This window comes from Monodelphis domestica, chromosome 2 (genome assembly GCF_027887165.1).
Source record: "Monodelphis domestica isolate mMonDom1 chromosome 2, mMonDom1.pri, whole genome shotgun sequence".
Lineage (NCBI taxonomy): Eukaryota > Metazoa > Chordata > Mammalia > Didelphimorphia > Didelphidae > Monodelphis > Monodelphis domestica.
The window spans coordinates 511020353-511035554 of NC_077228.1; the positions used below are offsets into that span (position 1 = coordinate 511020353).

The 15202-nt window shown below is 54.8% G+C and overlaps 1 protein-coding gene across 1 annotated transcript; it reads left to right on the plus strand.

Annotated features, from left to right (window-relative positions):
• The first annotated feature begins 2228 nt into the window (after window positions 1-2228).
• Window positions 2229-14568, plus strand: WDR81 (WD repeat domain 81). The gene is made up of 11 exons (XM_016429294.2): window positions 2229-3142; window positions 3705-7315; window positions 7649-7756; window positions 8169-8359; window positions 8573-8763; window positions 9292-9457; window positions 9541-9706; window positions 10360-11055; window positions 11475-11620; window positions 11952-12131; window positions 13084-14568. The coding sequence occupies exons 2-11, from the start codon at window positions 3727-3729 to the stop codon at window positions 13402-13404; spliced, it is 5754 nt and encodes a 1917-aa protein (XP_016284780.2). The 5' UTR covers window positions 2229-3142; window positions 3705-3726; the 3' UTR covers window positions 13405-14568.
• Window positions 14569-15202: the final 634 nt, after the last annotated feature.

The window sequence follows — 15202 nt, forward strand, 5'->3', positions numbered from 1 at the left end:
AGCCAGGGATTGAAGGCTAATGACTTAGGGCTGGAAAGGATTTAAGGGTTCAACCTTCTTTTATAGATGAGGAAACTGAGGCATGGAGACATCCCAGGAACATATAGAGTTGAAAGAGGCATTAGAGGCCTTTGGTTTTACCCCCTCATTTTACACATAAGGAAAATGAGGCTGGAGTGATAACTTGCACAGGGTCCCTCAGCTTAAACTCAGGCTAGCCTTTCTCCTGGCCCAGGTTTCTTTCCACTGTCAGGGGTAGGTTCTTTCAGTTCCAGGGAAAGAAGAGGCTTCACGTTTCCTTCAGTTAAGGTTGGGCTTGGGAGAGGGAGATAGAGAGAAGAGACTGTTTCCTAATCTGTCAAAGGAGGGGGTTGGACCACATCTCAGGTCTCTTCAGCTCTGAGATTCTATGCCTGTTAGGCTGAGTAGAAGAAGTTGTCCCTTTAAGGAAACTTCCTGCTTTTATCCCCAGTAACAGCTGATTGCTGGAAAGTGTGTGACCTCCGGACGAATCAGCTGTTTCCACATCCCTCCCCCACCTCCAGCAGCATCCCAGCTCCCCCCCCCCCTCCAGCACACGTGACAGCCCCTTGGGAAAGGGAGGTGGAGAAGAGCTGGACCCAGAATCACCCACCCCTTTTCCTTTCCTCCCTTGGACTCCCAGACCAAGGGCTGCATCTCTCTCCACCAGTGGGAAGGGGGAGGTCTCTGTCCATCCCTAGGAGCCCCAAAGCTGGAGGATGGAATGAGAGGCATTTCCTGTCAGTGCTGTCAGTAGAGACCCGCCCACCCCAGGGAGGGGAAGGAGAAGCTGGGGCCAAGAAGAGAGGTGATGTGGGAGGGGGAGTTGGTATGGAACAGGAGGAGCCTAGAAGGGACCTGTGCCAAAAGGGGAGAAAAGTGGCTTTGGGGGAGGATACCCTGGACTAGAGAAGGAACCCTTGGCTGTATCCCCAAACCCTGGTGAGGCTCTGCAGGGGATGGCTGGTCTATGGGTCCTTCCTTGGGGTTGTAGTCCATTTTGACTTTGGTCTTACCCTGAAGAACTTGCAGTATTCAGTAAAATGCCCCACTTTAGTTTCTACCACTGTAAATGCCCCCACCCCAGCCTTGTAATCTATCAAAAATATGGGCTAATGTCTGTTCTTCCAATGACTGTAGGTATAATATACTTTATTATTAGTTGTAGATTCCAGGTTTCTTCCCCATCCTAAACTTCATTTCCAAGAGCTTTGGCTGGAAGGCTCAAAAACGAAGCCCAGGTAAATACCCTGTCCTTGGAAGACTGGCTCCACCCAGCCTTTGGCTGGGAGTCAGGGTCATTCTAGGACAAATCTAGTGTAAATTCCTGGGACCTCATACTGCCTGGAGGTCCAGGTGCCAGGAAGTGGGGGAGATAAAGGATGTGCTGTTTTTCACCAAAAGTCTCCTATCCAATCTCTCTCATCTTGGAGCCCAAAGTGTCACTGAAACCCAAAACAAGAGCGCTTCTCCCCCATTTCTCCCCAAACTGGGTAGGCACCTCTCTTAGACGATCTCCCTCCTCCCCTCTTCTCCAGCCAATAAGAAATAATCCCACCCATTATGGGGCCATTGCTGGGGCAGCTGCTCTAGTCCCTGACTGGTCAACACGTGACCTACATGGGGCCTAAGGGGAGGGAGAGTGACAGCTATTCTCAACTTTCCCAATCAGGGGTGTTTTTTTGAGGGTTTTTTTTTTTTTGGCTCAGGGGCAGGGCTGGATGGGGGAGAATGTCTCTTAAGAGAATGGAACTAGAGAATTTTTCAGGGGCCAGGCTCCGAGATTTGGGGTCATTTGGAAGCAGCAAGGAGCTTCCTCAAGATATTTCCAGGTATTTCAAGGTTGGGGAATGGGGCTTGAGTGGGGGGTGGGGATGGGGGTGGGGTGGAGGCGGGTCCAGTCCCAGGCCACCCCTGCAGTAGAAGATAACTCCACTAGAGGACACTATACCCTAAGAGTTGGATAAAGTGGGAAGCCAGCTACCCAATCTAGGCCAGAGAAGGGAGCAAAACCTGAAGGGCTCGCCCAAAGTTTCATAAATTGTGAACATGATCTGGGTAGGACGGGCTAAGAAGGCTCCCAACTAAAGCACCAGCAGAGGAGAGGCTGTTTTTGAAGTGACTTCCTGCCCCGGTTTGACCATCACTTTGGCCAGGGGGCTGGCCTCCCTTCTAGGAATTGGGGAAGTTGAAATCAGAAGTACACTGGCCCAGTCAGAGCCCGCCCTCCCTCCCTCCCTGTGGGCATGTCTCTTCTTTGGAGACTTCCTTCATCGAACGCGGATGTGTGGCAGCTTGGGCATGTGCCCTTGACTAGATGACCAAGGCTGCCTCCTGCGGGTCAGACCTTTGAACCCAGAGCTCTCCTAGCTGACCATGCAATGTCCTGGCATTTCCTGGCTGACCGGCGCAGCTCTCCCTTTTCCCTCCCGTCTCTGCCGGAGCAGGCTCATGTCACAAGTGGAGAAACTGAGGCAGGCCTCGATGCCCAGGGCGCCTGTTCCACAGGATCCACAGCTACAGTGGTCTGGGCAGCACCTCAAAGGGGAGAGGAGAGCTACCTGCAGCATCTTTCCTGACCCTCCCCCCAGGACTCCCATTGCCTAGAGACCCTCAGTCGCCACGGGTTACTCCGGCACGTGCACGGGTTTGGAACTGGGGCTGAGGTCTAAGGGGCCCAAAGAGGTAGTGGCGACCGCAACGTCAGAAGACCGCCAGGGTCTTCGGGACCTGTAGAACGGAGGCGGGGCTGAGAGCTTGAGGGGATGGACTCAGTCGGGCGGGAAGCGAAAGTCTAGGGGGCGGGGCTTTCTACAGGGCGGGGCTTACAGATAAGCCCGCCCCCAAGGGAAGAGGACGCGGGAGGGAGGGCTCGCTGGGGCGGGCGCCCGGTCCTCGCTGCTCTCGAGGCGCCCAGTCCCGCCCCTTCTCCGCCCTGGAGGAGCCTGGCCCCGCCCCCGATCCGGCCTCGCCCCGCCCCACCCGGAGCCGGGCCACGTGCGCTTGTTTCCCAGGCCGGGGCGCTCACGTGACCCACGTCAGCTGACCCGTCATGGCTGGTACCCGCGCCTAATGGGCTCTGCCGCCCCAAGCTGAGTTGCTGAGTGGTCCTAGAGCTCCGGTGAGAGCGGCCTTGGCTCCGTCCTTGCTCTGGGCAGAGTCAGTTTGGGGGAGGGGGAGGAGGAGGAAGAGAAGAGGGAAAAGGGAGGGGAAGGAAGAAAGGAGCAACAGTAGAAAGGGGAAGAAATAGGGGCAGGGAGGAGGGAGGGGCAGGAGAGGGCGAGGGAGGGGGAAGGGTGGAGAGAAAGGAGCAGAAAGAGGGGAGGAGGAAAGAGGTAAGAGAGGGGGGAAGTGTGGATGGAGAGGAGGGAGAGGGGAGCAAGAATAAAGGAGAGGGTAAAAGGGGAAAGGGGGAGGGAGAGGATCTGGAAAAAGGAGAAAGGGAAAGAGGGGCAAGAAGGGGAAAGGGGCAGGAATAAAGGATGGAGAGAGATAAAAAGAGGAAGAGTAGGATGGGCCGGAGGGAGTGAGAGGCAGGAAGGGGGGAGGGGAAGGGAGTGGCAGTTCAGAAGAAAGGAGGAGGAGGAAGGGATGGGTGAAGGCAAGGGGGAACAGGCAAGAATGACAAAGAAGGTAGAGTTTTTCTGTACAGACTGAGGATTGGTCTTTCTTTACACCTCTAGGATCTTTGCACCTTCTACTGACATGGAGGGGCTGCTTCAAAGTGTGGAGAGAGACCTGAGCATTGATTCCCGACAGCTAGCATTGGCTCCTGGCGGTACCCATGTGGTAGCCCTGGTGCCTGTGAGGTGGCTGGCAAACCTCCGAGAGAGGAAGCTGCCTCCTGGGCCCTGTCCCCGACCTGAAGGGTTGGGTGAAGCAGAAACTAAGACTCTCCTTCAGCGCTCAGTGCAGAAGTTGCCAGCTGGCTGGACTCGTGTGGAAGTCCATGGGCTGCGAAAGCGGAAGCTGGCCTATCCACTGGTTCTAGGCTCTAGCCTACCCTCTGAAGAGCACTCTGGGCTCCCTGAGACCTTGACCAGATTTATGCGGGATACCGCTGCCCAGAACTATCATAATCTTTGGCATGGTGCCTACCATGCCCATGGACGACCATACAGTCATGGTAATACTCCACCTGAAGGTTCTGCCCTTGATTCTGTAAGGCAGGCCCTGCAGAAGGTTTTTGGCTGCCCATTTCTTCAAGTGGGCAGGGGTGCCCAGTGTCTGTCTCCTGCAAGAGAGGCTCCCTCAGCTCCTAGGGCTGGGACAGTCTGTCCCAACCTCTTGCGGGCTGAAGCCCTCATAGAGTCACCAGAAATGCTGTATGTCATATACCCCCATGTGCAATACTGTCTTCATGATGTGGTCACTTTCAGTCCAGCCAAGCTCAGTAACAGCCATGCCAAAGTGCTCTTCATCCTTTTCCATGTGCTACAGGCTATGGATGCCTGTCACCGACAAGGTCTGGCCTGTGGGGCCCTCTCTTTGTGCCATGTTGCTATAGATGAGAAGCTATGTAGCCAGCTCCAGCTGGACTTGAGTGCTTATGAAGCCCATGAAGAAGAGGAAATAAAGCCTATGAGTAACATTCTGGAGGCTGAGTCCCAATGTGCCCCTGAATCCAGGAAGGGAGAAGGGCTCATGTATCCTATTTGTCAGGAGGAGCTGAGGAGCCTGGTGCTAGACTGGGTCCATGGTCGAGTCAGTAACTTTCACTACCTCATGCAATTGAACTGGTTGGCAGGGCGCCGATGGGGAGACCCCAATTACCATCCTGTGCTGCCCTGGGTGGTTGATTTCACCACTGAGAACGGGCGCTTCCGGGATCTTCGGAAGTCCAAGTTTCGCCTCAACAAGGGAGACAAGCAGCTGGATTTCACATATGAGATGACACGGCAGGCATTTGTGGCAAGTGGTGGTGGAAGTGGTGGAGAACCACCCCATGTGCCCCACCATATCTCAGATGTGCTGTCTGATATCACCTATTATGTGTACACAGCACGGCGTACACCTCGGGCAGTGCTCTGTGGCCATGTGAGAGCCCAGTGGGAACCCCATGAATATCCAGCCAGCATGGAACGCATGCAGAGCTGGACTCCTGATGAATGTATCCCTGAATTCTATACTGATCCCACTATCTTCCGCTCCATCCACCCAGATATGCCTGACCTGGATGTGCCAGCTTGGTGTAGCTCAGGGGAGGACTTTGTGGTGGCCCATCGAGCATTGCTGGAAAGCCGAGAAGTGTCCCAAGACCTTCATCACTGGATTGACCTTACTTTTGGCTACAAGTTGCAAGGCAAGGAAGCAGTGAAGGAGAAGAATGTATGCCTGCATCTTGTGGACAACCATACCCATCTGACCAGTTATGGTGTGGTACAGCTCTTTGACCAACCACATCCCCAGCGCCTGGTAGGACCCCCAAACCTTGCCCCTGAGCCACCAGTCATCCCCAGGCCTCTCATCCAGAGAGTCCGAGAGACTTCAGGTCGTGAAGATATCCCATGCCAGTTGGCTGATGGGACCAATGGCTTGGTCTTGGAGGCTACACCTTGTGAGGCTCCTTGGGGTGGAGATAGACCTCTTGGGGGTGATGATGAATTGGAACAAGCAACAGAAGCTTTAGACTCCATCTCTCTGGCTGGCAAAGCTGCTGACCAGGCTTGCCCCTCTTCTTCTTTGCCAGCCTCAGGTCATCCTTTCTCTTCAACCTCAACAACACGACTGGGCCGAAGAAACAAGGCTGGTGGGGTAGATGCTGGGGATGGAGATGAGGGGAAAATAGTCCTTCCTGAGGGCTTCAATCCCCTGCAGGCCTTGGAAGAGCTGGAAAAGTTTGGCAACTTTATGGCAAGAGGCCTTTGTGGCAAAATGGAAGCACCAGAACAGTGCCCAGCCAAGCCTGCCCTGAAGCTCACAGATCTCTTCCAGAGGGACATGCAGGCCCTGGGGGTCCTTGTGGCTGAGATTGTGTTTGCAGCCAGGGTCCGGATGCTGCGACCTCATGCACCATTATGGGAACGTTTCCTGATAGTCCGTGGGTTCTGTTCCCGATACCCCAAGGAGATTCCCATACCCTTGCAGCCTGTTTTAGAGACTCTGCTGCAACTGAGTGAGCCCATGGGATCTCCATTGACAAAGAGGCAGGGGGCAGGTCGACTCTTTTTGTATAGGCCAATCTCCTGGGGCTTGCCACCACCTAGTCCTGCTCAGCTCCTTAGCCCTTATAGCTCAGTTGTAACCTTTCCCTCTTATTTCCCATCACTTTATAAGTTTATTCTCCTGTATCAGACAAGAAAAGTGGAGGATGAAGTTCAGGGGCGAGAGCTAGTGTTTCAACTGTGGCAGCAGTTAGATGGAATCCTGCAGGAGATCACTCCTGAAGGCCTGGAGATCCTTCTTCCCTTTGTACTGTCATTGATGTCAGAGGATCATACAGCAGTGTACACAGCCTGGTACCTGTTTGAGCCCATTGCCAGGGCCCTGGGCCCCAAGAATGCCAACAAATACTTATTAAAGCCCCTAATTGGGGCCTACGAAAACCCTTGCCACCTGCATGGCCGTTTCTATCTGTATACAGACTGCTTTGTAGCCCAACTGATGGTCCGCCTTGGGCTGCAGCCCTTCCTTTCCCACTTGCTACCCCATGTCCTTCAGGTTCTGGCTGGTGTGGAGACTTCTCAGGAGAAGACCAAGTGTCTGGGAGGGACAACTGAAGATGAGGAGATTGGGGAGGGAGATGAGGGCCAAGGTCCCTGTGCTTTTGGTGAGGCCATCCAAATGGAAGGTGACCCTGGATCATCAGGACTGGAACTCCTGGATTATACTTCGGGTGTCAGCTTCCATGACCAGACTGACTTGCCTGAGAGCGAGGACTTCCAGGCAGGACTGTATGTGTCAGGGTCTCCCCAGCCTCAGGAGCCTGAGTCTCTAAGCCTGGGACGGCTGAGTGACAAAAGTAGCACCAGTGATGCTTCCCTTGGTGAAGATCGTCCTGGGGATGAAATAGGACTCACCCGAGACAAGAGCAGCCAGGACCTGAAGCAGAGTGAGGGGTCAGAGGAAGAAGAGGAGGAGGAAGATGAGGAAGTTGTTGGACAAGGTGGGGATGTTGGAGAGGAGGAGGAGGAAGAGGAAGATGAACAGGACAGTACCCCAGCAGTATCTGAGTTCACCCTTTCAGACCCAGGTGTCTCCACGGATACAGTTCTGCCCAATGACGGTGGAAATGGAGAGGAAGAGGAAGACATCAGTGATCAGTCTGAGGTCAAAGAACAAAAAATTCTCCTGGGTAAGTTGTCTGGGCCATTTCTGGTAGCTAGAGCAGTATCTCCTGGGCCAGGTGCCTGGTACTAGAGTACCAAAAAAGTCCCCAAAGTTTCCAGCCTCAGCCAAGGGACCATATGAAAAACCTTCCCCTCTCTCCAGCCTATCCCTAGATGGCACAGCCCTTGTGAAGGCAGAAAGCTGAGACCTGAGGGGACCAGAGCTGGGGCTTCAGAGGGAAGCAAGCCTTAGAGCCTTTGGGGCAGAGTGGAACTTGGGTGGGGACCAATGGATTGGAGTGTTCACCTGGGCCCAAAGGTTGTTATCTGACAACCCCAGGCCTGGCTCTCCACTACAGATACTGCCTGCAAGACGGTCCGATGGCTCTCTGCCAAGCTTGGCCCCACTGTCACTTCCCGCTATGTTGCCCGGAATCTTCTCCGCTTGTTGACGTCCTGCTATGTCGGTAATGCCTGTAGAAAAGGTGGAATGTTAGAGGGGAGGAGAGGAGATGAACTCTCTTTGCATCCCGGCAGCCCCCTCCCCCCCCCCCCCGCATCTGCCTTTCCCCAATCCCCCAGCGAGACCTTCCTTTCTTCCCTTTCCCAATGCCCCCCTATTTAGTGCTTTTGGCCCTCCTCAAAGAACTCGTTCTCCAGGGCTCCTTCCCTCTCCTTTGGGGAGTTGGGGAGGGGAGGATCTTTGTGTTGGGTCTGGGGGCAAGGGGCAGGAATAGGTGTCACATAGCTCCCATATATTTCAAGGTCCTTTCAGGGCTAAAACTCCATGATTTACGTGACCTGAGGATTGGGGTTCCTTGCTATTCAGTTTCCTCCCCAACTTTCGCAAGCAGCTGTGGTCCCTTTACCACTCCATAGGGGCCACAAGACAGCAGTTCATGGGCAGCAGCAGCGACACCAGCCCCCTCAGCTCAGGCAACATCTACCAGAAGCGGCCAGTGCTGGGAGATGTAGCGTCAGTCCCGGTCCTGGGCTGCCTCATGCACATAGCCTGCCTTTATGGGGAGCCTGTCCTCACCTACCAGTATCTGCCCTACATCAGCTACCTGGTCAGTGATCTGGGCCATAGCTCTTCTGTACCTCCCTGAGGTTTCATTGAATTGGGACAGGGAACTGGAGCTATCCCAGGTGGGAGGGAGAGAGGGAAAATGAATGGAGCCCCATTCTCACTGCTTGTGAGTGGGTGGGGGTTTGAAGTATTGGGGAGCAAATCTGGGCAGAGTCCAGGGTAACTGAGTTTCTCTTCCCTTCCTTGGCCCAAGGTGGCTCCTGGAGGTGGGGGAGGGCCCAACCGACTGAACAGCCGGAAGGAGGCAGGGCTGCTGGCAGCTGTAACCCTCACCCAAAAGATCATTGTGTACCTCTCTGATACCACACTCATGGACATCCTGCCCCGGATCAGCCACGAGGTCCTTCTGCCTGTGCTCAGCTCCCTGACCTCCCTTGTCACAGGGTAGGCCCACTCCCACCTCTGGGAGGCGTGGGGAGATACTGGTCAGAGAAGGCAGGAGCTGGACACAGGGAAATAAGATCATTCAGTGATGCCCTAGAAGAAGCTTGGGTCTGGGATTTGGAGGGGTATCACTATAGTCCTGGCTCTCTGACTTTCAGGAAATTCCTTCCCCTCCTTGGGGCTCAATTTACTCATCAGTGGGGGCAATGATTACATTAGGGATTCTTAACATTTTTGTGTCTTGAGCCCTTGGTGAAGCCCTTGGACCCCTCCTCAGAATGTTTTCAAATGCATAAATTGCAAAGGAAACCAAAGGTTAGTGAAATAAAAATGCCACTTGCTTTCCTGTCCAAGTTTATGGACCTCCCGAAATCTATTCTGACCCCTCCAAGGGGGGCCTGAACCCCTGGACTGGATTTACAATTGTCTCTCTATCTTTAACTCCTAAGCAACCAGCAGGAGCTGGAGAGGGGCAGCCTGGGAAGTGAGGGAGAGACGGGGTGGCCAGTTTAAATGTGTTGCCTTCAGGTTCCCCGGGGGTGCCCAGGCCCGAACTGTTCTATGTGTGAAGACCATCAGCCTGATTGCCCTGATCTGCCTGCGCATTGGGCAGGAGATGGTCCAGCAACACTTGAGTGAAACAGTGGCCACCTTCTTTCAGGTGTTCTCCTTGGTGCATGAGCTTCAGTGCCAGGTGGGTATATGGGGATAGTGGTGATGGGACTGTCCCTGCCAGCCTAGTAAAGAGGCATAAATTGGGTTGTTTTCCTCCTCTAGGCTCTGAGGCCAGACACGCCAAGCCCAAATGAGGGCCATGTGCTCGAGGTACCCTTTTCAGATGGGCAGCAGCGGGCTGTTGATCCGGCCTTGCTGGACGAGCTGCAGAAGGTGTTCACTCTAGAGATGGCCTACATGACCTATGTGCCCTTCTCCTGCCTGCTGGGTATGAGCGGGCTGGCTCTTGTTCTCTGTCCTCCTCCTCTCCTCAGAGGCTCCTGGGACTCCTTGCCTCTTTCCTTCAGTCCTCCTGGGCCCTCCCCTTGTTCCCATATTTACTTTCTCTCTGGCTCTATTTCTTGCTCTGGCTCTGTCTTCTTGTAACTTCTGCTTTCTTGGAGGTGATGCTCAAGATGCCACCACAGGGCCTCTGGAGAGGAAGCCTCCAGGCTTCCCTTCCTTGTTTTAGGCTGCCTAGCTTTAAGACAACAGGTGGGCCTAGATGGTCTTATCCTGTAGAGGAGAAAGAGCATTGGACAAAGACGTGACCTTGGGCAAGTCCCTTCCACTCTTGGGGGTTTGTTCTCTCTCTCAGTCATTGGTTGGACTAGGTTGTTTTTAAGATTGCTCCTAGCTCCAGAATCCCAGAATTCCTGTCCCTTGGGGTGAGGTCCATTAACAGTCCCAAGGGGCTCTGCTTGTTTCCATTCAGGGGTATCCAGTGTTAGTTCACACCCTTTCCCTGGCTCTGGGGAGGAGAATTCCACAGCCTGGAGTGCTGTCAGTATTGCCTGTGGATCACTCGTTTGTTGGGGCTTTGGGATCTGTGACAGGAGTGGCCTTCTCTGGGTCTGAGTAGCTCTTCCCACCCGTGTCTAGGTGATGTCATCCAGAAGATCGTCCCCAACCATGGGCTAGTGGGGCAGCTGGCAGGGCAGTATTTGGAGAGTGCCAGCCCAGTGGGCCAGGACCCTATGAACTTGGCACCCATGCCCAGTGCCTCCCCAGAGCAGGACCCTCAAGGCAGGGGAGTAAACCATGATGATGGCAACTCGGGCACTTTTGGGAGTGTCCTGGTTGGGAACCGGATCCAGATCCCTGTAGACACACAGCCTGAGAGTCCCAGTCCCCTTGGCCCCAGCTCAGGGGTCTGTGGCAGTGTCGGGGGCCTCTGTGAGATGGGTGGGGAGGAGAATTCCCTGAAGCGGGATCTGCCTCGATGTGCCCATGGATTGAGCGGAAACTGGTTGGCCTACTGGCAGTATGAGATTGGCGTCAGCCAACATGATGCCCACTTCCACTTCCATCAAATCAGGCTGCAGAGCTTTCTGGGCCACTCGGGGGCTGTGAAGTGTGTGGCCCCCCTGGGCAATGAGGACTTCTTCTTAAGTGGCAGCAAAGACAGGACAGTCCGGCTCTGGCCACTCTACAACTGTGGTGATGGCACCAGTGAGACGGTACCACGCCTCGTCTACAGCCAGCATCGCAAGAGCATCTTCTACGTCAGCCAGTTGGAGGCGTCCCAGCAGGTAGTAAGCTGTGATGGCACCGTCCATGTCTGGGACCCATTCACAGGTGAGGCCTCCCCTGTGCTGCCTGAGACTGGCTCAGGCCCGAGGGTTAGGCTAGAGCCTGTGCTGAGGTGGAGAGGGGAAAACATTTGACTTTCATCCTGATCCGCCCCCTCATGATTGCTCTGCAGGTGAGGCTAGTTTGGAAAAGGAAGTGGGGCAGCCTCCGGCCCAGGAGTGAGAAGTCTGGGGCTAGGCGTTGGCATATGGGTGTCAGTATTTGGTGGAGTGAGTTTGGAGAGTGGGATTGGGTTTGGGCATGGGGAAGCGTGGGGGGTGAGGTGATTATGGATCAGTGAGAAGGTAGAGGTAAGGGCAGAGTCAGGGCCAGGTCTGCAGGAGGAGCTTCCCTGGTAATACCAGAAGGAGGGAGCTATGTCCATTCCCTCCTATATCTCCAACCCCATGCTTTCACCTTCACAGGAAAGACTGTGCGGACAGTGGAGGCCTGGGATAGTCGGGTACCCTTGACAGCTGTGGCTGTCATGTCTGCCCCCCATACCAGCATCACCCTGGCCAGTGCAGATTCCACCCTACGTTTTGTGGATTGTCGAAAACCTGGTCTGCAGGTCAGCAGGAAGTACCCCTTGTATACGAGGCCAGGCCTGGGAAAGAAAGGAGAAACAGTTCATGTTTTGTGACCTAGTTGGGGGTACCCCCAAGGACACTAGCAGAGGTACTTTAGGAAACACTAGGCCAAAGGAAGGGCTCTTCTTATTGGACCTTCTGCTCAGGGGCTTCCCCGTGAGTAAGAAAAAGCCTTGTTAAGTAGATGCGAAACCTTTGGGGACACAGGTTAGAAGGGGAGTCGACCCAGAGAGTTCTGGGAGAGCAGAGAGGATTGTGGGAAGGTCAGGAGGTGGGTTGGCCATCCCTCAGCCCTTGTCTCTGTTCCTATAGCATGAATTTCGTCTTGGGGGTGGCTTGAACGCTGGCCTTGTCCGGTCCTTGGCTGTTAGCCCCAGTGGCCGAAGTGTCGTAGCTGGATTCTCCTCAGGCTTCATGGTGCTCCTGGACACCAGGACTGGGCTCATCCTTCGAGGGTGGCCAGCTCACGAGGGTGACATCTTGCAGATCAAGGTGAGCTTGGACCCCACCTGGACATCTTAACCCATAGCTCTGGCTGCTTGGCCAGGAGATGGATAGGGCAGACCTGAGCTGTTTTCTTTCTCTTCTTTCTGACTCTGTACCCCTACCCAGCCCCCTTCTTGGAGCTCAGGACCCTAAAAGTTGACTGAAGTTTGAACCAGTATCCTGCCTTACATTTTGCAGTTGTCCCTCCAGCCTCAGCATCCCAGATGGCTTTGGGACTTGATATTGGGCACCTTCATGTGACAGGGGCTATGCCAGGGGAAGTGAGAGTAGAGGTGTCACTTCTGCCCCCCTGGGGCCCTGTTCTAATGAGTAACCCTTGTCTATATTTGCCTGGCCCCAAGGGGCAGGGGTCAGTCTCTCTGTCCTTGACCTAGTTGAGGTTAAATAAAGCTCAGGGGAGGCCTGTTTACTGCCCCTGCATGGCTGAGCAGAGTCCAGGCCCTCTTCTCCTCCCCCTTGACTCTCCTTTAGTGACCATGGGGGGGTGAGTGGTTGTGCTCGTTCCCATGAAGAAGGATCCTTAGCTCCATCTTCATGTCAAGCCCCTGAGAGCTGCTGAGGAAGATGAAAGGTGGAGGCAGAAGCTAGCTACTGGGGTAGTTGGGGATTGTTGAGAAACTTTCTCTGCCTTTACTGTAGGACTTGTGAGTTGGGAAGAGGGACAATTAGCCCAAGAGCCAGTGGCAGGAGTCTCTGAGTATCCCCATGGTTCAGTGAGCTCTGGCTTCCTGTAGGCTTTGGCCTGTTCTAGGGACTGCCAGGAAAGGGCAGTGTTGGTGATAACCATCCCATCGTAAGGGCCAGCCCACCCTCTAAAAGGGAATGTGAGGAGCAATTTTCTGGACATCATTGATGGGCCCATACCCAGCTTGTGGGAGGAAGGGAAACACCCAGAGTTGTTGGCTAATTGCTGTGACCTCCCTCTTCTCTGGGGCAGGCTGTAGAAGGGAGCATCTTGATCAGCTCGTCCTCTGACCACTCCCTGACCATCTGGAAGGAGCTGGACCAGAAGCCCACCCATCACTACAAGTCCCCATCAGATCCCATTCACACCTTCGACCTCTACGGCAGTGAGGTGGTGACAGGCACTGTGGCCAACAAGATTGGCGTCTGCTCCATGATGGAGCCACCGTCCCAGGCCACCACCAAGCTCAGCTCTGAGAACTTCCGGGGGACTCTCACTAGCTTGGCTGTGTTACCCACCAAGCGTCACCTTTTACTGGGTTCAGACAATGGGGCCATCCGACTCCTGGCATAGACCAGGGATATGGCAGACCCAGGCTGAGAGATGAACTCAGGATTGGGCAATTGTAGGCCTAGATTCTTTCTCCCATTTTGGGGACTTGCCCTATCTATGTTTTAACAGTCACCCAGCAGGCATGCTTGGGTTTCCAGGGTACATCCCAGTTGGACTAAGGGCCCCATACCATCTGTGCCTGATGCCAAGGAGAGGAACCCCAGGTCCCAAAGGCCCAAGACTTTGGGACATCCTTATGCACCCCTGCTAAACCTCCCGAGGCTCCCCTGGGCTTCTTGGCATGTGGCTGGTCATATCCTGGACTTGGGCCCTCTGGGCCATGACTAATGGAGGAGACGTGAGCCCTAGGGAGGCCTTGGCTTGTGCCTTGGGTAGGTCAGCTGGGGATGTCACCTTCCTGGACCGATTTCCCCCCATGGAGGTGGTGGTTGAGGTAACAGGCTGCTCCTTAGCTGGAGCCACCTGGATGAGACTCTGGCTATAACTCCCTGTCCTTACTAACCCCCTACAGGGCTTGGTGGGGCAGAGACAGAATGTCCTTTGATCCAGGAGAGGGCTGGCGATGGCCGTAGCAGGCCCCAGCTTCCTCGCCTTATTTCCTCACCGTTTTTGAGTACTGAAGGAGGAAAGGCAGAGGAGCAGTGGAAGGTGGCAGAGGGGTAGCAATGCTGGTGCTGATCACTGACCCCTTCTGGGGGTGTCAGCCTGCGGAGGCCTCTCCTCAGGGTGCCATGGTCACTTCTGGGGACAGATGTTTTGTCCCAGTCTTCTCTCCCTGCCCTGTCTGATTTGGGACCAATATGGGGGGAAGAAAGGAAATGAGGTACCAGGAGAATGGAGGCAGGCTTGGCTTGCCGGAGAGCCAGTGCATCCTGTGCTCTCTTGAACCTTCCATCCCACCCCCAGCCCCAAAGGGGATAGAAGGGAAACCCCTCCCCTCCCATCTCACTCCAGCATTTTGTGCCTTGAGCTGGGGCGCCAGCTTCTGGACCCTTACCCCAGAGGGCCATTGGCTGTCAGAGGAGGTTCCCTGAAGCCCCAGGAATCCCATGGGGCAGAATCCCAGAACCCATGGCAGGGGAGCGGGGACAGTACTGGTCCCCGCCTCCCATTCACTCTTTGCAATAGATGTAAATATGATAATAAACACTTTGGAAGAGCTGAGGAACAGAGCCAGACTCTTCATTTGGGGTCTGGGGGGAAGATGGAGGTGCAGGAAGGAAACAGGCCCATCTGTATCTGACCCAATAGCCCAGCTTACAAAGAAACCACCTTGCTTCACGTGCCCAGCCCCCAGGAGAAAAGGAGGGGTGCCTTTCTTTAAGGAATGGAAACTGCGGGGCCCGGCCTGCCTCAGTTTTAGCCGAGGCTCTCCAGGACATGAGTAGGCCCCCTGACATCCCAAGCAGTCCGGTGGTGATGGGCTGGGGAGAGCCACCCGTGAAGGGCCGTGAGCCCCACTCGCCCACCCCCTGAGTGGGATGGAGGCACTTGGGTTCACCCTGCAAGGCCCACGGCAGATCTTCAGTGTTGAGCCTTGAGGAAGCCCTAAGGCACACATGGTGACTGGCAGCCTAGAAAACCCAGTGGTCGAGTGGAAAAACATGTGGAAGGATTGGATTTAGCCAGGAGCTGGAGTCCGTGAGAGAATTCCCTGATCCATGAATCGGCATTCATTGAGGCTGGCCAGGCCCTGGGCCAAGCGCTGGAGGTACCAAGGAGCAAAAACGGTCCCTTGTCCTCAAGAAGCTCGCGCTTTAATGGACGGAACTACACGTATAGGTAGATATAAGGGATA